This window comes from Falco naumanni, chromosome 8 (assembly GCF_017639655.2).
Source record: "Falco naumanni isolate bFalNau1 chromosome 8, bFalNau1.pat, whole genome shotgun sequence".
Taxonomy (NCBI): Eukaryota; Metazoa; Chordata; class Aves; order Falconiformes; family Falconidae; genus Falco; species Falco naumanni.
This window is the reverse complement of record NC_054061.1, coordinates 35,902,740-35,925,553: the sequence shown is the minus strand read 5'-3', so window position 1 is coordinate 35,925,553 and position 22,814 is coordinate 35,902,740. Positions and strand designations below refer to the sequence as shown.

Below are 22,814 nucleotides of genomic sequence, written 5' to 3'. Positions count from 1 at the left end.
GTTGGCAGTGCAGTGCTGTTTTGTATACACTACACTCAGCACTCAAAAGGCTAGTGCCGAGCACAGGGAATTTCACATGGCTCAATTCCCACCTGCCCCTGGGAGTGCGCGTCTCCTCTCTCAGCAGAGTGCACTTACCAGGGTATGCTCTGTGGCAGGGTGGGGACTGCCTCTGTCCTCTTAAAGCTGGTCTTATGTGAACTGGGTAGTTCCAGATGTTTTGGCTAGCAGGGTGGGAAGCAAGGAGGCCTGGCCTTGTGGCTCTCTGAACTGTCTACTTGGGAACATGAACCCACATCTCTCTTTCAGTCATGCACTGACTCAGCTGGAGGCTTGGCGAGCGCTCCTGTCCCAGCATCACCCCACAGCCTGCTCCTTCTGAGATCGGCCCTGCCTCCCCTGCTTCCTGGGACTCCTGTCAGGCAGGGAAATGGACCGAGCCCAGCTCTTCTTTCGTGAACTGTTGGACTGCTGACTAAATTAAGGTACGAATAAAAATAGCCTACACCCATCCCCTCCACCCACCTTCAGTTCTTTTAGAAAAAGGGAAGAAAAAAAAATATATTTGTTGCTGCATTTTTGGACACCTGATCTGGAAGGTGGGCAGACTGAAAACACCTGCTGCACTGAGTCTTTAGGGAAGAAAGTCAGAGATGTTCATCTAGTCATTGTAAGGGACTGAAGTCTGAGGTGGATGCTACAGGCTTTACAAGGCTCAGAGGCTTTTGGCTTGCCCCTAAAGCCAGTGACAGGCACCCGGGCATCTTGATTTCATCATGGAAGTCACTATTACTTCAGATGCCTGAGGCTTCTTTGTCTTTTGCTGTGACATAATTGATTTTAACATATAAAGACAATTAATGTGAGAAGGGATTCAGCATCTGTTAAAACCACAGCTTTTACAGATTTGAAGTTGCACTAGTGGAAGTTGAATAAGGCAAAACAGCGTCTTCTGTCTCCTTGAGCTTTTTTCTGGTTTGTACCTGGAGTGGAAATACAACAAACTTTTCCCCAAAGTGGAAACTGTGCAACAAACTCATTTCTCATGAGACTTGTCCAAGTAGTTCATTATGCTATGGTCAATTTACTTTGTTGCCATCCAGGAAATGCAGGTAAATAGCATGTGATCATGACGGTTAATTGAAAATATTCTTTTCCATTGTGACGGTGTGCTATTGGCATCTCTAGTGTCCATTTTGTGGAAAGGGAAATGCTGTCACCCAAGGAACACCTAAGAAAATGAAGCAAGAGCCCTTAGGAATGCAGCGTGAGCCATCATACCTACTGCTTGCTTTTCATGTCGTGATGAGGAAACTATCTTTCCTTCCCCAGTATAGGGGTACTGTGGTGCCTAAATAATTGATTATCTTAAATTTCTCCTAACCCTGACATCTGGAAAGAGCTGCGACTGTACGAAATACAGCCTATTGCTAATTCTTTATACAGCCCTAGCACCTCTCACCCTGAAGGACCAGACCCCTTGAACTCTGGACCATGACTACCTTCCCATTCCCCCCAAAAGGCCACAGTAAACGAGGTCTTCTTAGAGAAGTCCAGCTGTGTGATAGCAGCTGCTGCCTTATGCTCCTCTAAAGGGAAAGTGGGGCCTGTTTTGGGGTGTGATGGGACCAAGTGGCTGCAAGCCTTGCATTTTCTCTGTTTCAGTGCCCTACGCTGCTCTTGGAGAGGTGGCCCTGCAGAAGAGGGTCCCAGAGGAACGTACAGCAGCCAAATACAGCCTCTACTGAAAGGAAAATTCATGCACGATTTAGAGTGAGTGCCACTTTGCAATAACCTCTAGTAAAGAGGAGCTGTGGAGAATAAAACAACTAATTGGGTCTGTGTCGTGGTGCTTTAGTACCCATGCTGAAATTCGGCCAAGGAAATGAAGCTCACACCTTTCACTGTTGCACACAAATAAACCAATATTTCCAAGGGATCTTTCACAACCAGCATCGGTGAGGATAATGTCCAAACCTGAATGCACCTGGCTCCGGTGTGGGATCATTGGTGATTGTTTTGTTGGTTTTGGGGTTTTTTTAATATTCCATTTTCAGCTGGAAATTACTGATGTGACCAAAGTCCGATTCCCTTCAGCAGTTTCTCCCTTCCTCCCCCCACCTTTTCGCACTCCCTGAGGTCTGACCATCTGGAAATCCTCCTCCACCTCTTCATCATGTGTGAATTTCCACCTAGGGCTGAAAGTGTCACTGTACTAAAGTGTGATGCATTAACACATTGAGGCAGAAAGCAGAGGGGAGTTGGGGATTATAACACTTCATGACCCACTCCGCAGTCGCTCTATGATTTAATCATCTTTATCAGCTTGTATCCTTTTCTTTGAATCCTTGTATTTTTACTGTATCCTTTATTAAAATATTCCCATAATTAAAAAAAACACCTCTGCACAAACAAGTAAAGTGCAGTACCTTTTCTTGAGACTAGGACCAACTGAAAATGGCAAATGTCTCGAGGAGAACACACCTCACAAGCAAGCTGGGGGAGCTAGATTGCTCTTCCACAATGGAGCTCGCTAACTATCCATATCTCATACTGCAAACTGGGCGTTCTTTCCTGCCAACCCTCATGCACATGATCTAAGCAATTATAATTTTTAGTTTTAAATATATATATACACACAAAAGCATAAGCAGTAATAACGTTACCTTGTACAGAATGAAACCAAGCCCTGCAAACTATGTGCCGAGTTGGTTTATACTTTTAGTGGAGCGGAATGGAAAATTCACTAGTTTGGAAGTCAGTTAGCTGCCTAGCCTTCTTCTAACTAAATACTGAGGCTTATTATGCTTCAAATAAATAAATATATATATATTTCTTTTGTGGCTTGCTTGCTGTAATCATCTTGGATGTAATAATGTTACTAGCCTCAGGGCTATATTTATTAAGATTTTAATTTAAAATCTTTTTGTCCTTCAGCATTTAAACAGAGGAAAACCCCATCTGGAGTAGCCAAAAAAAAAAAAAAAAAAAAGTTTCATCCTTTTCTTTTTCATGCGTTCCCCTCCCCTAGGCCCTCTCTCTCATCTTTTAAGCAAAAGAACTAGAACAATGCACTTTCCTGTTGTAGTTCTGCACCCTCCCAACACTTCAGTACCTGTGTAGGTTTGGTAGACTCAATGTCTGCTAAATATGATCCATGTGCTCCTGTTCTTGCTGTCTCCAGAGCAGTGGTTTGTTTTCTTATCCTTAAATAATAGTACCAGTGTATTTCACAGTAATATTTCCACGTACTATGATTTATTCTTAATAATGCTCTCAGTAAGGATCTAAACCACAGCAATAAATGTCGGGGTGGGTGGGATTATTACTCAGAAACGGCAAAGGGCTGCAAAGAAGTTTTAGGGTTGTTCTTTGTTAATAAGCTGCCCCACTTCTGAGGAGATCATGGCAGCTAATAACAAAACAAAAAGACCTGCTTTGTAAACTGGGGAGCGAAAACTCCCAAAATCTTAAAAACTCCTTGAAGGGACATCTCAGTCAAGGAGACAGCCTGAGCCGTCACAGTGTATGTGCTTTTTCAGGTGTTTTGGAAGAAATGGCAGATGCTAGCACCCAAGTCGTATAGAGCTTGCAATCTGTTTTGTTTCAGTCCCGCAGCATGTTGAAGCTGTTCCCTTACGAGGGGTCAGGCAGCGCTGACTTACAAATGGTAAATACTGAGCAGGGCAGAAGGTGATTCAGAAATTTTTGTTAATAACCCTCTCGTGTGATTTAGCAGTACTGGAATGTCAGTGGTGGGTAGTAGCAGAGGACCTTGCTTGTGGCTAATGTTAATGTAGCAAATGTGGAGGGTGAGACAGCCTGGACGTACTTGCTAGAGGCCCGCAACTGCTAAAGAGCACCGGGCAAGTTACTGTAAATCATGTGGGCTGACTCTCAGCTGGGATAAATTTGTAGAGCTCCACTAACTGTGACAGTGCTGCTGCTCTGCCCCGGTGGAAGGTCCTACTTGCTTGAACTGGGGGACTCTGGTGCTGTCACCGGAGCCCCTTGCTCCTGGCCCTAGCAGGGAGTGCATCAGCCAACCACATCACAATCATCTTTAAAGACCCACTCTGACGTTCTTGTGCAAACAGCCAAACTGCACAACAGTTTGGGTTTGATAGAACAAAAGACTCAGGGAAACAGAACTGGGCAATTTAAGCATGAACAGATTGAAAATTACTTTTAACATAGAGAGAGCATGCTGATGGTGTCAAGCTCCATGAAGAGGATAAAATCCCGTGTGCTGCTTTTCTCCATTTCATTTCAAAGCAACTTACAGAGGGTTGAATGCTGTCATCCTTAACTTACAGCTAGTGAAAATGGGGTAAAGAGGAAGAAATTCAGGCCTTAACCACAGGTCTTCTGGCTGCAGCCTGTCCCACAGGCAGTAAGTATAGACACTTCTCTGCATTTTAGTGTTTGCTTGTAGGAAAGAGAAAGTAGCTCGTGTTCAGGTACTCATCAGGTGCTACTGATTGTGCATCATGAGATGACTCAAGCTTCTGTACCCCATTTCTCCCATGGCATTGCAAAGGTACCTACCATTTTTTGCTTCTGAACTCCATTTAAAATAGGAGGGAAACCTCTCCATCTTGTCTTCGCTCCATGAAAAACACTGATTTTCTCAGGACAGCTGATTTTAACGTCGTTCCATCCTACCATTCATTTTCCTGATCTATGAGATGTGTCAGTCACAGCTGGATGTATAAAAGAAATGCACCAGTCAACTTCTAAATGCATTGCCTTGGTAAGTAGCATTCAAATTACTAGAAGTCAAGTTTTAACTATTTTGTTTACCACTTAAATGCAGATTTTATTTTTACTCATATTGCTACTTTGCAAGACTTTTGGTGTGAACTTAAACAAACATGAAAATCATGTTCTTTAGCAGTATGTTAAAAGTGCTTATACATTAAAAGTGCTCACCACAAAGCAGACACTTCTTTGTTGGGCAACCACCATAGCTTTTTCATGTTGTCTGTGTGTCCTCACCCGCCCCAACCTATTTAGGTCAATACAAGTAACTTCAGAGGAAGTCACTGCCTGGTTATAAGGCTACGGCTTTGGACTGCAGAGGACAGCCTGGGCGAGGAAAATCAGAGCATTTCTGGGCCATCAACAAGGAGCAGATAGCTTTTGAATATCAGACGGGGGTATCCACCCGATGGTGTTTGGTCCCTTTGCTTTGGAAACTGAAGCAGATCGCTGAGCTCAGTCCCTTTGCCAAAGGGCACGCTGCTTTGTGTGAAGACCTGCCTGAGGTGAGGTACTTGACTGCATCGCTTCACAGCGCAGGAGATCCACCTGCATTCCCTACAGTGAACCTGGGACCTTGGATGCAAACCTTTCCAGAGCGTGAAGGGGTCATTGAAGAGGAGTGATCGGCCAACATGTTGCCTGTGAGGCACTGCAAGGCAGCTGAGCTGAAGGGAGCGGGACTACAGCCATGTTAAAGCAGGTGCAGCGGGAGTGGGAGGCTGAGGCTGTGAGTATACCCCCTGCAACCCCCTACCACTGCCTCCCCCGTGTCCCCATCCTGCCTGACAATTGTGCAAGGAGCTGGCTTTCAGTAGGTGCTCTTCAAAACCTGTTGAGGGTTCTGTTTTATTTCTCTGTGACTCATCTTCCAAATTCTCGTTGTACCTGCTTTAGATGAGGAGTTCCCAGTTTGGTCAGGTCCTTTGTTTCTGCCAGCTCTACCCCCTTTTTCCAAGTGTTCAGAGCATGACCCTTTTCTTAGAGAGAGCAAATCTCTGTTAACAGACAATTTGCAGTTAAAAAAGCATGGGCAGGAGCAAAGAAGCCAGATCAACCTCTTAGTGTTTTTTTTTTTCATGAGTTAGGTCTACCTTTGCCAGTTCAGAAAATGTCCAGGTCATTCAGAACAGCATTTACCTACTTGATTTTCAGTAGGACTTTCCCTTCTACGGATTTATGGTGCTTTTGAAACATCCACTGTTTCTGTTGCAGTTGTTTAAAAAGTAATGATGCGTAGTGAGGAATCAGCTTGATTGCAGATACATAATTGCATCTGACGCAAAAGAATGGCATGAACACAAATTCCAGATAGAGCACGGTGCTCCCAAACTGCCCCTGTAACTGTGTGTCTCAGTTTCTCTATAGTTCCAGCAAGATGACAATGGCCACCTTGTAAAAAACCTCTTTCAGATACAAGGCAGAAGTGTATACTTCAAGGTCTAGCCTTGAAACTTCTGTGGGATAGCAATGCTCTTCTGAAGTGCCATTTAAAACAGATTGCGTTCCACTACGTGCAAAAATCCCCCATAGAGATGCAGCTATATGAGCAAAAAAAAAGTGCTTTTGCCAGTATAGCCTATTTTATTTGGGAAATGCTTGCAGAAAAAAGATGCTTGTGCTAGTAAAACTTATATTTGCTGATAAACAAATGAGAAGCATTTCTAGTGCAAACCAGGCCTCTTATATGTGAAGCTTTATTCAGTTCAGCCATCAGTACAGTAAAGAAAATCCTTCCTCAAAGGGATTAGTAAGGTTACCTAGTAGATATTATTAATGGTTTAAGAACATAAAAGGTGCTTTAGTGATAGGTGAGGGGCTAGATCCTTTGCTAGTGTAAATTGTTTGTGGTCCCACTGAGGGCATCATGGAAACACAGAACAGCGAGGGAGCTGCTGTGTGCCATCACTGTCTGCTCGGTTTCTAGAGCTTCTCACTGACTCAGGAAGGTGCGGAGCTGCACTGGCTGGCCTCTCCAAAAGCGTGACTTCTGCATCTGTCGCCCTTGAGGAAAATGTGCATAAGCAAGTACCTAGTTTATGGAGAAAGACTTGCAGCGGTTTGATGCCTCGGAAACATGCCGACTTACAATGGCTGAGGACCTCAGTTTATACTGATTTCATTATAATGGTAGCTTTATAACCATCAGATTCCAGTCATGAGCTTGATGTTTCTACAGAAAATACCCTCTGACACGTTACCTTCTCACAGCAGGGCTCCCTGGCTAACCCTGTGCTTGCCCATTAAGAACAAACCCCAGCCATTTCCTTCCCAGTTTTCCCCTGCATTTAATGTATGGAAAAGCATGACCCTGAATCAGATGAATAGCAGCCGGTTTGAGAAGGTGTGTGTGAAAACGTATCCTCACACAGATGAGCTCAGAAAAAATAGAATAGAGGGGAGGAGGGGGGAGAGCGGAGCCGGGGGAGTGTGAAGCTGCCCTTTCCCCGACAGTTCAGCCACTACGTACAAGCAACAAGTCTATGCCCACGGGAAAGAACAGAAAACTGAAGAGATCTTAAAATTAACAGAGCTTTATGGCTCAATCAATAGGCCATGCTCCCTGAGCAAGATTAGAAATCAAATGGCACATTTCTTTCCGTTAACCCTCTTTGCTCTCCCTGTAGGCTCCTCTGCCTGAAAGCAGCTAAGGTTTGATTAAGTTCTTCTCTAGAAGGAAGCCAGAGAAAAGTCCATTGTGTGAGAGCTGCCTCCAGGATGCTGTGTTTGACACACTTTAAATAACAATAGAGGTTATTAGTGTATCAGTTTGTTAGTAATTGCTAGAGAAGATAAATCTTCCCAATATTTGAATATGCAAAATGACTTTGGCTAACCAAAAAAAAAAAGGGGGGGGGGGGAGGACGACACACGACACAACCTGAAACATGCCACTGCAGTGAGTAACAGGGATGATTAAAAAAATCACTGTAGGTAAAAAAAGAAAACCTCTACCTTGTTTTACCACTAGAAATACCTTTCCAGATTTGTTATCCCCACTGAAGACATGATGTTTTCCCTCTGTGGCATTTCATTCTCAGCGGGGCAATGAAATAGTTATTTTCAAAGGGAGAGGGACTGTGTTTGCACCTATTTCTTGTTTGACAGTGACCTCTATGAACCAGTCATCACTGCTCTGCCTGTTGTTTTCTTGTTAGCTCTTCGCTGTCAAATTAATTACTGTGAAGTACTAAGCTTGTTGAATTCACGTGCTCTTATTAGCTCACAGGATGTCAGAGTGATTGGATTTTTAGCATTATTTCTTTTTTTACATTCCAGGCTTTCCATTCAAAACCTGTTACTGGCAGGGAGGAAATACTGTATCTAATTCTGATCTCCCGCCGGGGTAGCTCCAGTGATACTGAGGATTTGACTCACAGTGCTGTATATGCAGTTAGACCGTGTTTATATTGAAACCAAGGCGAACAATCAGATTGGGATTGAAAGGTGATTTGGAAGTACAGTACTAGGTGTCTTTCCTTTTGCAGTAGAGAACAAGAAAGAAAATATTTATGATGAGAATAGCATTTATCCTTTCCATGCTTAAAGGACAGTAATGGGCTGATCCTCCAGTTGACCCTCTGTACTCCTGCGTCACTTGTATTAGTGACAACTTACAGCTCACGTGTGGGCAGTCCAGGAACATATGAGAAGTTTTATTTGTCTAAAAACTGAAATGAGCAGAGGGGGCTTCTTTGCTGTCACAGCTGAAATTTGCGTGTCCAGCATCTGCCCCTTGAAAACCACCGTTGAGCTCAATGGAAAAGATGAAGGTCTTAAGATTTAATTTCGTTCTTGGAAATAGACTTTCTTTTGTTAAAAAAGCCCCCCCCCCCAAAAAAAAAAAAAAAAAAAAAAAAAAACTCGAGCAGCCGGCGGCTGCATTGCCTGGGCCCGCTCCTGGGCTGCGGGAGGCTCAGCCCGAGGTGCTCCTTTGCCCGGCGCCGAGCACGGGCTTCCCCCGGCCCGCCCCCTCCCACCCGGCCGCCCGGCGCTTCCCCCCCGGCCCGGGGCAGCTGCGGCCCGGCCCCCGCCCGTTACTGCAGCGCGGGGCTCCCGCGGCCGCTGCCCGGGCCCGGCGGGCCGGCCCTGCCCCTGCCCCCGCCGCTTCCCCCGCCCGGCCCCGCCGCCCTTCCCCGCGCGGCCCAGAGGGGGCGCCCTCTGCCCAGCCTTGCCCGCGGCGGCGGCGCGCAGGGGCCGCGGGGCAGCGCGCAGCGGCCGGGGGACGCGCAGGTGAGCTGCGCCGCTGCGCTGCCCCGCCCGCGCCTGCCTGGCCTCGGGCGCGCCCGCGGGGTGGGGGGGTGGGTGCGGCGGGCGCCGTACCGCCGGGCGGGGGGCGCAGCCTGGCTCGCGGGGACGCCCCGGTGCCGCGGCGGTCGACCCCGGGCTCGGCAGTTGAGGGGAGCTGGGCGGGAGCCTCTCCTGACCCCTGCATGGGGTGGGGGGGAGATAGCAGCCCCCCCCCCCCCCCCCCCGCCTTTCGCTTCGGAGACCCCCCCAGAGCCAGAGGCTGCCCCGCGGGGGACAGCCCGCTCCCGGGGCGCGGGCGGGACCGACACCGCTGCCTGCTCCCCTCCGCGGCTGCGGCAGCGCGGCGTTCCCGTTATCTCCCCTGCCGGCTCCCCCCGCCGCCGCCCCGGCCGCCCCCCCGCCGCGCTGCCTCCGCCAGGCTCCGCGCCCGCGTCCCTCCTGCCCCACGGAAAACACACACACTCCCGGCACCCGCCCCGATTACCCGGCCCATTCAAACAAACAAACAGAAACCCGCCCCGTCGCAAAGCCAACCCGACGGTAAACTTTCTAATGACTTCTTCTTTCAAGTGCTTAAAAGGCAAGGAACACCGGGCGGGGGGGGCATCCATCTCCCGGCCGGGGCGGGAGCGGGGGCCGGGGCTGCCGCCGCTCGGGGTCCGTCCGTCCCGCCGGGGCCGGGGGCCGGGCCGGGGCCGCGGCCGGTGCGCGGTGGGTGTGTTTGCAGGAACCGGGAGGGAGGGAGGGGACGGGGGGAGTTAAAGAAACAGCATAGTTAATATTTCCACATCAGGAAGTTACTGTAATAGCCCAGGGGGCAAAAGACTTAACTTAATCTCCTAAATAGTGAGGAACCCATGGCGTCTCTGTTATAGGTTGGAGCTCCCACGTGGTTTTAACTCCTGTATAAAAGTTTCAGTAGAAAGTGCCACAATGTCGTGATTTTGCAGGGGGGGAAAATTAGCAGGAGGAGATCAGAGGAAGATAAGCGAGGAGAGAGCCGCTTCCCCGAGACCTTCCACTGCGGATCCGAGAAGGAACATCAGACGCGTTAAAAAAAAAAAAACCCAAACCAACAACAACAAAAAACCCAAACCCAAACCAAACAAACAACAAAACAAAACACAGCGTTCAAGCCAGCACAAGGCGAGCGAAAGATCAAAAAGACGCGGGGGGAGAGAGAGAGGAGAGAGAGAGGGAGGCAGATTAACTGGAGCAGCGGCAGCGGCAGCAGCAACAACAACAAAAATCACACTTAAAATAATAATAACAATAATAATAATAAAACCCAAACCACCAACAAGAGAGATATTGTTTAAAAAGAGCGAGCGAGGGAGCGAGCTGAAGAGCTGGTCTGACCGAGTGGATCCGTGCAGCTTCTCCTGGGATCGCCGGGATCGAGCCGCGGCCCCGCTCCGCGGCCGCGCAGCGCACGGTGCCCTGCCGGCGGGCGGGGGTCGCGCCCGGCGCCGCCGTCGCATCCGCGCCGGACTCCGGACCCTCCGCGCCGCTTTGAAAATAAAAGCATCTCGCTAATCATAAGCGGGGCGGTGGGGGGCGAAGACTCGCAACTGTGGAGCTGCCAGCCGCGTACCCCCTCCCCGCCGCCCCCGGCCCCCTCCCCAGCTATGCTCCGGGTCAACTTTGATGGCACGTTGAGAAGCAGCGGGCGCTGACGGGGGACAACCGAGCGGCGCGGAGCCGACCTGCTCAGAGACCTGCACCCACGGCCTGTGGATTGTTGTCTTGCGGGGGCGGAGTGGGCGGGGGGGTACAAGTGGCATTTTCTCCCCCCCCCCTCCTTCCAGGCTATAAATTGGATTGTATATAAATCTGCTTCGTTTATCTCCCTGACCCCCCTCAATGACGCTGGACTCAAGAGCTCCTCTCCGCGGCCCGCCCGGACCTGCCGAAGCGAGCGATGGACCAGGAGCGGCTGCGCCCGGGGATGCCCCTCTGAAGCGGCGCGGGGCACCGGGGCAGCGCGGCGCCGCCTCCCCCCTGCTCCCCGGCTCCCCTCGCACCTCCGGCTCGCTTCCCGCTCCCCCTCCCTCCTCCCCGGGCTCCGCAGCCACCCCCTCACCTGCTGCCGTCCCCCTCCCCCGTGGAGCCGGGCTCTCCGTGCACGCCAAGCCTGCTGCCCCCCCCCACCCCCCCCTCCAACTTCGCCCTCGGTGCCTGCGTGTGCAGCCTCCCCCCCTCCGCCTCCCCGGCGGCACACGCCGCTTCCCCGGGCGCCCCCTCCCTCCGCCGTGGCTCCCCCCCTGCGCGGAGCGGTTGCGGCCCCCCAGCTTGGCTGCCACCGCCCCCTCCGCGCCGCGGAGCGCACGGAGCGGCGCTGCCTGCAGACGGGCTCCCTGCGGCGCTTCGGGGCGGCCCCCAGCTCGGCCCCCCGCTCCTCCGCCATGGACGGGGCGGCTCGCCGGGGGGTGCTGGCCGCGCTGCTGGCCTGCGGGCTGCTCCTGCTGGGCGCCGCGGCCACCCCGACCCCGCCGGCCCCCGCCGGCAGCGCCCCGCAGGACACATGCACCTCCTGCGGCTTCCGGCGGCCCGAGGAGCCGGGCAAGGTGGACGGGGATTTCCTGGAGGCGGTGAAGAGGCACATCCTGAGCCGGCTGCAGATGCGGGACCGGCCCAACATCACGCACGCCGTGCCCAAGGCGGCCATGGTCACGGCGCTGCGCAAGCTGCACGCCGGCAAGGTGCGGGAGGACGGCCGCGTGGAGATCCCCAGCCTGGACGGGCAGGCGAGCGCCGGGCCCCCGGCCCACGACCCCGTCTCCGAGATCATCAGCTTCGCCGAGACAGGTGGGCGCCGCCCGGCCCCGCGCCCCCGCCGCCCGCGCCCTCTCCCCTGCCCGGGCTGCCTCAGCCCCCGGCCCCGCCGCTCTCCCCGCCTCGCCCCCGGCGGTCCCCCTGCCCGACCCCGGCAGTCCCCCCGCTCGCCCTGCCTGCCCTCCTGCGCGCCTTCGCCGTCCCCCCGCCTGACCCCGGCCCGCTCCCCTGCCCGGCCCCGCTGCCGGTCCCCTGCCCGCTGCGGGCACCTGGCTGCCGGGGCACCCACCGCACCCGCGCCCCCTCACCCCGAGCGCCCGGCCCTGGCCCTGCCCGCGCCTCCCCGTCCCCTCGGCGTGTGCGCCCCGCGGCCGGGGGCTCTCCCCGGGCTGCGCCCTGCGGCTCCCTGCGGAGCCCCGCCGTGCCCCGGCTTCTCTCGGGCCCTCCTGCCCTTCCAGCTGCACCGCGGCTCGCCTCCCTCCCTGGCGTCCCACCGGCCTCCTCCACCTGTCCCACTCCATCCCTCGCATCCCTCGCATCCCTCGCCTCTGCTGCCTGCCCTGCACGTTCATCTGGCTGGCTGCGTGCGGCTGTCTGTTGAGGCTTGCATTTGCCCGTCCTCCCTTTCCATTCATTTCCCATTTATTTAGCTTTCGTTCGGAGTGTTGGGCTTGTCTGTTTGTCCACTGCATGCAGCCTCCTCCCGAGTGTGTCTGTCTCCTCTCTGTCCGTCAGTCCACTTACTAGCTGTGCCATCCATCCCCACCGTACCAGCCATCTCAGTTCTGTCCAGCCATTGCAGTTATGTGTCGCTGAATCCCTTCAGCGTAGCTTTCCAGCAGTTTGTCCAGGCAACCACTGTGCCTGTGAACTTTGCACATCTGGCTGTAACACCATCACTCTGCAAATTAGCTCTCTCCCGTCTATCTGCCCATCTCTCCTTTCCTTCATTGCTCTGTCACTCAGTTCATTTTCCCCTCTCTCTATCTTCCTGTGGCATCTATACATAATTTGTCCACAAAATAAATCTCTTTCTATCCTGTATACTGCCCACTCATCTTCTTTATCTACCCTCCCACTTACCAAAGGCATATACATTTACAGTATCTATGGGATCTGTTGCATTATACATACGCTTGTTACATTCACATACAAAATTTATGGGCGCACACAATCTCACACAACACAAGCGATGTGGATCGGTGTAGCAGCACCGTACTGTTCTTTTTCTGTCACTGTCACCACAGTTTATAAAGAAGTTGTGTATTTACTAACACGCGAAAGGCTTTCCTAGCGTACATTTTTGGGTTTATTATTTTTTAATAGGCTGTTGTTGGGAGATCTGGGGTGGGCTTGTACTCCCATTTGTATTCAATCAATCGCTGGCTTTTGTTAACACTTCCAAAATCGACTTTATGTAAAACGTAGGCAAACACAGTGAAAATTTTTGTCACTGAAATATTACAAGGTACTGAATGGGCCCTGGAGGCACATTTGAAAGGCATCTAGGGTAACAAATGAAGACACCGACTACGCAAAAAATCCCATTCAGAGATTGCCAAAAATAATAAAGATTCTTAGGAAAAGAAAAGGAAGAGAAATCTACATTTGGCTCTGCACAGAAAGAAGTGAAACAGATAAGGGCAGATGAGAAACTGCCTTTCCAGCAATAATTTTAAATAACGATTGAGAGGCTTTGATTCGGGGACCAGGATTACAGTCTCCGCCATAAAGGCCAGCTTGCACATTTATCACCTACGCCAAATTTAGTTAGGACTTGTAGTGCAAAATTGCAGGAGGGCCACTGGTATTTCTGAAACATTCCGTGCAGCAGGCTTTTCTGTTTACAACTAAGGGGTTATGTCAGACATTTGGTGACATTTGGTTTGCCGTGACAATTTTGCTCCTTTAGTTCTGCTGTTATTGAAAATCGTATTGGGAACAGTCAGTAACAGCGTTACAGCGAAAGCGACCGGTTCCTTGCCTTGCCTTGGATGAGAGTTTATCGTTTTGGGAGGCAGGGGGGGAAGGCAGAGACCGAAACGATTAATGATAGCAGATATTCTACCGGGCTGAGTGTGGGTTAGCTCGATCTGTTGGATGAGCAGGCACATTACTGAAATATTTTCCCCTCTGTCTTGTGAATCCTCTCTCTCAAACCGTGATGAGAATACATGAAAAATTGAAACAATATCCCTGGTTTGGCATTGGCGTTGCAGTGGTTATTGAAAGGGCTCTCCCCGTGAGAACTGGCAGGTAGCTGAAAGTTACAACTATTCTTAAACCGACGAGCTAGCAGAGTTCTAGTGCCAGTCTTTTCAAGGTGCTGCTATGGCGTCTTTAAAGCTGGCTGGCCGGCAAGGAAACCGTATTCTGGAGAGCTCTGATGGGTGACTGTGGATCTGAGACCTCTGACTACGGCCCGATGGTGAAGGTTGCTGTGGGAAGTCCCTTTTTAATTCACTTTGATTGCAAACTGGGGATATCTGATTCAGTGCGTGCCTTCTGGCCGGCACAGCCCCGTCGCCGCTCCCTCGATCTGCTGTGCTCTAGTGTTGTCCCTGAATCCAGAATGGCACACAAGCTAACGTTTCCTTTTTGACTTAATCTTGCTGATCTCTCCTTATCTTGCAGACGATCTGGCCTCATCTAGAGTCCGCCTCTATTTCTTCATCTCGAATGAAGGGAACCAGAACTTGTTTGTCGTTCAAGCCAGCCTGTGGCTTTACTTGAAGCTGCTTCCATATGTCTTAGAGAAAGGCAGCAGGCGAAAAGTAAGAGTCAAAGTCTATTTCCAAGACCCGGACACTAGCAACAAGTGGAATGTGGTTGAAAAGAAAGTTGATCTCAAAAGAAGTGGTTGGCACACTTTTCCCATGACAGAGGCGATCCAGGCTCTGTTTGAGAGAGGAGAAAGGAGACTGAACTTGGATGTTCAATGTGAGGGCTGTGAAGAGTATTCAGTGCTGCCAATTTATGTGGACCCCGGGGAGGAATCCCACCGGCCTTTTTTAGTGGTGCAAGCCCGCCTCGCCGATAACAAACACAGGATCCGGAAAAGAGGCCTGGAGTGCGATGGCAGGACCAATCTATGTTGCAGGCAACAGTTTTACATTGACTTTAGACTCATTGGGTGGAATGACTGGATCATAGCACCATCAGGTTACTATGGGAATTACTGTGAAGGGAGCTGCCCGGCCTACTTGGCCGGCGTCCCGGGGTCGGCTTCCTCCTTTCACACCGCCGTCGTGAATCAGTACCGAATGCGGGGGCTGAACCCGGGCACCGTGAACTCCTGTTGCATTCCAACCAAACTTAGCACAATGTCAATGCTGTACTTTGATGATGAATACAACATTGTGAAAAGGGACGTTCCCAATATGATTGTGGAAGAATGCGGTTGTGCTTGATTTAAGGTGTGTTTTTTTTGGGGGGGAGAGAGAGAGAGAGGACGAGAGAGAGAGAGAGAGAGAGAGAGAAACATTACCGTACAAGATGGTGTTGGAGGAAGTTTCACTGTGTATCCAGGCATCAGTGTTGGAAAGTCACTGTGGAAAAGTTTGACAAAAAAAAAGAAAAAAAAAAAAAAAAATTTCACTTTGGTGTCAGGACAGTGGCAGTTTGTGGATCTTGGACACTTATATATTACTACCACTTATAAGTTAATGCTATGAAATATCTTAGACACACACACACACACACACGAAACGTGGGCACGCACACAAACACGCGCTCAGACGCGCACACACACACACACAGACACGAGGCAGCTCGCAAAAGGGACATGAGCACAGAAAGTCAGTGACCAGTGACGACGGACCTAAATGCCTGCCAGTACGAGTGAACGGCTGAGCAGCTGTTTCCCCGCCTGCCGGCGAAGCCAGACCGAAATGAGCTCCCTTTGCTCAGGCAAAAGCACAGACTGCGAGAACACGACATATTCTTGCACACAGGTGTCGAAATGACCAAATTTAGAAAATAAATAAAAAAAAAATTAAAAAAAAAAAGAAGAAAGAAAAAGTCGACTGTCACCTCTTAGGTCTAATGGAAAGCTGCAGGACACCTGCCTTGGGAGGTGATCACTTCCTCTTAACTTAAATTTATCTAAATGTAAACATCACGGATACCCACATCTTCCTACAGCACTTCCAGTAAGGAACCTCGTGGTACCATCAGGGAGAGAGAGAAAAGGGGACAGACGCATAAGCAACTGCTGTATTTCTAACACCCGACTGTTGCAAAGTCACAAGCTGGGCTGGTGTGACCCAATGCTTTAACTGCCCACTAGCAACCCCTGGATGGCTACACACGCTGTGTCTTGGGAAAGGGGATCCAACACTGTATCTGGACTGTGTTGACCGTTGGCATCTCTCACTGTTCGAAGAACAAAAAGTCGAAGTTGCAATCTGTGTTCTTCAACGGGGGACTCGGCAAGGACGCGTCACGTAGAGGATGAGCAAACAAGCAACTGCCACCACGGCTAAACCAATGAACCCTAAAGAGGAGTGACAGTAACAGAGTGGAGACATTCTGAAAAATGCAGTGCATTTAATAACAGGCGAGGAACATTTTAACAAGTCTTGGAAAGGAGGAGAGAGGAGAGTGCTTTCAATTTCCTTACCAGGAGGTGTCAAGGATGGCCATAAAGATCAGAAAATAATGATACAGCATAGCACTTGCAAACTGCTTGAATGCACGTATAATAGCACTTGCAAATTTCAATGCCTTGAAAAGTGGTACTTGATAGTGCACTTATCTTTGCTCACTATCTAGGTAAACAGGTGCCGCATGAGCTATGCAATTTAAAGTGTTGACCCATACTAGACAAAACTGGACTTATGATATGACTTTTTTATATTTTTTTATACTTGAAATTAAATCTTTTGCTTCTTTTTTAAAGCGAATGATTGCTTTTAATGTTTGCACTGATTTAGTTGCATGATTAGTCAAAAAACTGCCATTTGAAAAAAAATGTTATTTTTATAGCAGCAAAAAATGAATACAGTTAAATGTATTATACATAAATTTTGGAACCAAAGAGGCCAACATATTAGTTATAATTTTTATGAGATGGCAAAGCCATCATATATCATGTAGTCATACTGAGCAATCCCTCACGAGGCCTACCAATTGTTTCAGGGTACAAAATGGATTCTGTTTGTTCTATTCAGTGTCTTTTCTATACCATACGCACATGGAATGTAGAGTGAAAAAAAATGACTATTGTAGAATACTTTACAATATGTGCATCCTTTAAATCCAATTTTTATGTTTATTTAATAAAGTTTCTTTTAGGTTCTGTTCCATAATAATTTAAACCAAACAATTTTCACTTAGATTTGCTGTTGAAGTATTTTACATTTGTGTACAGTTTAAATAAATAAAAAAGATTGAAAACTGGATGTGCTTTTCTTTTTTTTTTTTCTTCTTTTTTTTTTTTTTTTTCAGTGTGTAACATCTGGAGAAACTTGCTTACTTTCAGGACTGAATGGGGCTGCAGACAGTGAACTGTCGCATTAGACTGTAGTCGTATTAGTCATTGCAGAAAGTCTTGTCTGAGAGCTCAGCTGCGATCCTAAAAATGTTACACTGTAGTTTTATTGCCGTCTATACATGGAAGCATCTGCTTCTTTCTATCTGCATCAGTGCGAGGTCTCTGGGCGCAGGAGCGCGCTGTTCCGCATACCTGCAGGTCATTTACAGCGAGTTCCTGGTTCACCTGCCGTGTAGGAATGTAACTTCTTGTCTAGGTCACTCCCTGATTGGTTGCAAGAGGTAAAAAAAATATTGTGGAAAGCACTTCCAGGAAAAAGAGGTCAATACTAAGTCTGGGGAACCTTTTTTTTTCACCAAGGTGAGAGGTTTTTGAGTGAAATACATCCCCTGTACTGACAACCCCCCCAGATGTTGACAAATGCTCATAGAAATTCTTGTCAGCTGCGCATATATCCAGATATTGATTTCATTGATCATCACAGATAAATTCTTCCTCCCGGAGACCTGAGCAAATGCCATCTGAAGCTGACAGAAGGACCTCTGTTGACTTGGCAAACGCTAGATCCGACCCTGAGACCTGGAAAGTGTTGAAGAAGCAAGTTCATGCAACTCGTGATGGGTTCTAGTTACAATGCACGTTCGAGTGTAGCTCTGCCCGCTACTCCCCAAAGCCAGGCACTGGTGTTAAACAGCTTTGTTTTGGGAGACCTCTTGGAGCACTTTGCTGTGGCTCTGTCAACAGCCTGCCTGTGCAGCACTTTGTCCCCCAGATCAAATTTTTTGAACATTTCATAGCTTTCTCACCACCTTAAACACCACCTTTATTGTCAACACCACCACTCGCTGTTCTTGCTCCATCTCTTAGCAGCTTTCTTCCCTGTTGTTGTTCACTGGGTCAACTGTGCTACTGCCGAGTTCAATAAATTCCCCTTGAATTCAGTGGCAAATACACATCCCTTCAGTCTGAAGGCACATTTGACCTCGTATGACACCATCATTACGCGTAAGACCGGGCTGCACTTTAAAAAACAGGGTGTATTAAGAAGTCTTGCCCATTGAAATGCAAGGCCCTGGAGGCTGGATCTGTTTAGGTTTCGTTCTTAATTGCGAGTGTTTGGTTTCTGGGGTTGAAGTCAAGCCCTGTGTCTGACTGTGGGACTCCTGTGCTCTCCCAGGAGAAGAACAGAGCGTCTTGGCATGGGATTTGGACCTGCAGCTCTGGGGAGCAGGGAGCTGCCAGCAGCCAGGGTGCCACGAGCTTGGGCTGGCCACGAGCAGGGGGCAGGAATGGGCTGTGTGCTGCATCCCACCGCAAACCCAGGGTCCTGAACTTTTTCGCAGAGGCCAGCAAAGAACAACCCTTTGCTTAGTAAAAAACTTTCACAGCTCGATTGTCCTGCCTTCCCTGCTCCCCCTTTTACAGCTATGACATTCGTGGGGCAGAAACAGATACACAAACCAGAGCATGAATCAGTATGATGTGAGGAGCATCAGCCAGGAGTGGGAAGAGCTGGACTGTAGTCCAGGTTCCCAGGTCCTTTTATTTTGTGTGAAACAGTCTCTGGAAATTGATCCGAGCAGAACATACTTTGAGTTTTCTGCAGCGTGGAGTCACTCACTGCTCTGGGAGTGCTGCAGATAGTGAGGTATTCCTGAGTCCTGGTGCCAATAGCAACCTGTCACACAGATTTCCAAGGCTAAAATGAAATGAAATTTAAAAGGTCTTTAATTTTGTGGGATCAATCTGGAACAGTTCGGGCTTGATTTTTCAGAGGTGTGACAAAGGCTACTGCTCTCTCCAGGTTTTTGCAGGGGGCTGCAGGAATACCACTTTTTGCAGCTTCCATCTCCTGCATTTTTGAAAGCAGGCAAAATGAAAAATGAGACTTCCAAGCTTGATGGCTGCTTTTTGAAAATGTTGGGGTTTATTTTCCCATCTGTCATTCCCATCCTTGTAGAACTGAGCATCCAGTTTCATTGCCTTATGCCAGGTTAGGTACTGTATCTCAAGAAACAGCTGGGAGAGGTTCATAGCACCCCCCACCCCAAGGTGTGTCTCTCTTGTTGCTGATAGGCTTTGAATTTGATCCTTTAAATGCTAAATCAGTGTCTGCTATCATGCAGCAGAATCAATCTCTGTGGCTGGAAAATGTTCATCCTTTGAAATATTCTAACACAGGCAAAATCCTGGTCCTAGTGCCTGGACCTCCCACTACTGTTAACGACGATGGTGTGAACAGGGTGACTGTCACGATGTGGTGCAACAGAGCTCTTGGTGGATTAACTCTGCATACATCACGTATTTCCACACATAATAGACACCTGCTTCAAAATTGCCAGCTCTCACCTTCTTTGCTTTGTTAATTGTGAGAGGTGAAGTCAGCAGCTGAAATTAATTGCTGCACTCCCCCTGCCATGGCAGAAGGGGGGAAACCCCTCCCTGAATGAATCCTTCTTAAGAATAATTTTTGTTTGGGGTGGCTTCTACTGTGAAGAGTTGAAGAACATTTTGCAAAATGGATCAGAAATACAAATTTTTGTCTAAGAAGAGAGTCTGTTTCTGTTAATACTGGTGTTGGTATACAGTAGTTTTCCTGAAGTTGGCAGATATAATTCAGGCTAGCACCAATGTGTCTGAAGACACATCTGAATCTGGATTTCTTGAAATCCTGACTGGGCCTAGCTCATTCTCAGTATTGAAAAAAAATATATTTTTCCTTCTTTAGAATCAGCAGCTAAAAGATTTAGTAAAACCCACAGATGCTGAGTGACAGGTCAGAACAAGAGGAGAAGACACCTAACCTGGTCACAAACACAAGGAGAATCTCCCTGCATACACTGGAATTTGGCCAGAAATCAGCAATCCGCATGGGTAGAAAACACCCCAGCAGCTTTCATTTGTTTGTCCAGTCAATACCCTCGAACCAAAAGATGGATTTACCTGGCTGCTTGTAATGGTAGGGGCCAATTTTATTTGGGTAACTTCATTGATTTCAGGGGAATTGTTTCTGATTTGTACTAAAATAAGTGGGAGCAGATTTAGGTTCTTTAATGTTCTTCCAGTTTAGCTCTTGGAATAACTTATATTTCATTATTATGTGTTTATGTAATTAGTGCAATTATATCAAATTATATAATTGGTACAATTACTTGGACTCATGTAACCGCTGCATCTAGCATTCCATGCTGTAAAATCTTTTACTCTGGGAAAAAAAAAAAAAAAAAGTCAGTATTACATGGGAATCTTAATTTGTTTTTAAATTCCAGTATCAAATTTAGAGCCTGACCACATGCAAGGAACTTCTGGTTCACGTCAGTGGAGCCTCACCGAGCAGTCAGCTTGCAGCCTTCATCATAGATATTGGGTTTTTAATCTGATTTGGCCAATTCTATTCAACAGAGGCCCTCCTTGAATGTGTGCAGCTCTAATCAGTGCTTCTTGTACGAAGCAGAGATGTCAGGTTTTTCAACACACGTCATATAACCTGAGAGATCTCTGAAGCTATCAGAGACCTGAGATACACATACAGCTTCCTTATACTTGATCAGATTTACCATCTTTGTGATCTGCCGCTGAGAATTTTAATCTGTTACTCTTATTAAATACATAGACTGCCTCTTTGTAGTCCTTGAAACTGTTTTGTGTTTTTTTTTCCCTGCTATAATTTTCTTTCAGGGTATGTTGCTACGAAAGCTTGGAAATAGAGGGGTCAGAAGAGTCTGTTGTGGGTAAAGTCGAAGTAAGCACGTCCAGCAAAACAGAAAAACAGGCAAGAAGAAAACCTGAGGGGTGTATTGCTTTCTCTAGGTCAGGCGTCACCATCAGGGAAGACCCTGGATGACAGCTGTGGCTGCTGGCCACCTGATGGACCTCTCCTAAGGCAAAGACTAGCCCTCCCAGGTGCTGAGCATTTCGAGCTCTTGCCTGGCCCAAATGCAATCATTGAATCCAGCTGCAAAGTGCACAGACCCCAGGTGAGGCACATTGCTGCCTAATGACAGCTCTGCAGAGCCTGGCCGCTGCCGGCTGCTTCTCACTTTGGACTTGTTCTTGGAGAGGGTCCATCTCCCGGTGTGTCCTCCTGCGGACTGGCCTTTGAAATCGGGCCGGGAGAGGCAGCTGCAGCCCTAAAATGGCTGTGCTGTAGCAGGCTGCAGCTAGTGCTGCCTTCCTCCAGCTGGTAAGTGTGCTCAGTGCCTGTTATTTTTATCTTGAGCTTTTGCTTTGTTTTTGAGGATAATTGCACATTATTGCTGCAATATGTTATAATAAGTGCTATGAAGATGACTATTGTATCCAAGGGGAAAGAAGATGTGGCTGGGGAGCGAACTTAAACCTATGTGTCAGCAAAACAAACACGCCGTGTTTGGGCTGTGTCAGTCAAGTGGTACCAAAGTGGCATTTAGGCTTTGCCCAAGCAGAGGCTGCAGGGCTGATCTTGTCCCTCGTTGCTTTGTTGGATGGAGTGGCTTGTGCCTGTTCCCACAGAAGAGTTTGTCACGAGCTGTGGAAAAGCTGCAGTGGCCGTGCTTTCCTGCGGCTGGAGCTCAGCTCCTCGCTTGGGCGATGGGGGAGCCGGTCGTGGGCAGTGCAGCAGGAGTGAGGTAGGAGAGGTGGATGCTGGAGCAAAATCTGTTTGAGAATAAAGGTGTATAGATGCTACCAGGTCTGACTCCTGTGAGCTGGAGCAAACTGGGCTCTCGGACTTTTGGAGTACCCCCCTGCCCCATCTAATCTCCTACTCGCTATGTTCTCTGTAATCAGTTTTGGTTTCTCATGTCTTGGTTTTGGGCCAGGTTTTGGAACTGACCTACAGCTGTGGGACTCCAAGCTTAAATAAAATAATTCAAGACCCTGTAAATTAAGGCCTTGGGCTCTTGTGAAAGGAAACAAACAACTCTTATCTGTCTTAATGAGAGTCGTATATGTGTGTTTTGTATCCAATTGTATGAATTATCTTTAGCAGTGATACTTTGTAAGACCATGTAATTTATGAGGTGGTTATCTGTGACTCATAAGTATTTATTTATGTCTTATAGGCATTGTGTATGTTTGGCTTGATTGGGGTGGCATGTTTGCATGGGTGAGCGTGCGTTTTATGTGTAAACACACAGAGACAAGAAACGCAAGGCTTTCTCTGAGCAAATCAACTCCTGCCATATTAATGCTTCTGCAGTAAAATGTATTTAGGGGGATCCTGATGATAGATTGGAGGTAATACAGTGTAGCTACCCACTGTTTTGAGTGGATTTCTTGACTTCTGGGTACTTCATCCTAAGTATGTTGTCTTGCATCAAGTATGTGGTATGTCGGTACCCTTGCAACGGCTGAAGGGAAGGCAGCCTGTTCTCAGATGTGGCTGGGCTCCAGCCAAGCTTGTGTTCAAGAGAGTGCAGCAAACCGCTTCTGCTCAACCTGTGTTTTGAAATTGTTCAGAAGCTGGTTTGGTCTTTAGCACAGTTCGGAGCAACCTTGAGGCTGCCTTTAGGATAGCTGCCGGCATCCCCAGTGCTGCTGTGGAAGCTGAGAA

At 48.6% G+C, this 22,814-nt stretch overlaps 1 protein-coding gene across 1 annotated transcript; it reads left to right on the top strand.

The window, feature by feature from the left end:
• The first annotated feature begins 11,256 nt into the window (after window positions 1-11,256).
• Window positions 11,257-17,187, top strand: INHBB (inhibin subunit beta B). The gene is made up of 2 exons (XM_040605168.1): window positions 11,257-11,820; window positions 14,422-17,187. Exons 1-2 carry the CDS (start codon window positions 11,418-11,420, stop codon window positions 15,195-15,197), a joined length of 1,179 nt encoding a protein of 392 aa, XP_040461102.1. The 5' UTR covers window positions 11,257-11,417; the 3' UTR covers window positions 15,198-17,187.
• The last annotated feature ends 5,627 nt before the right edge of the window (window positions 17,188-22,814 follow it).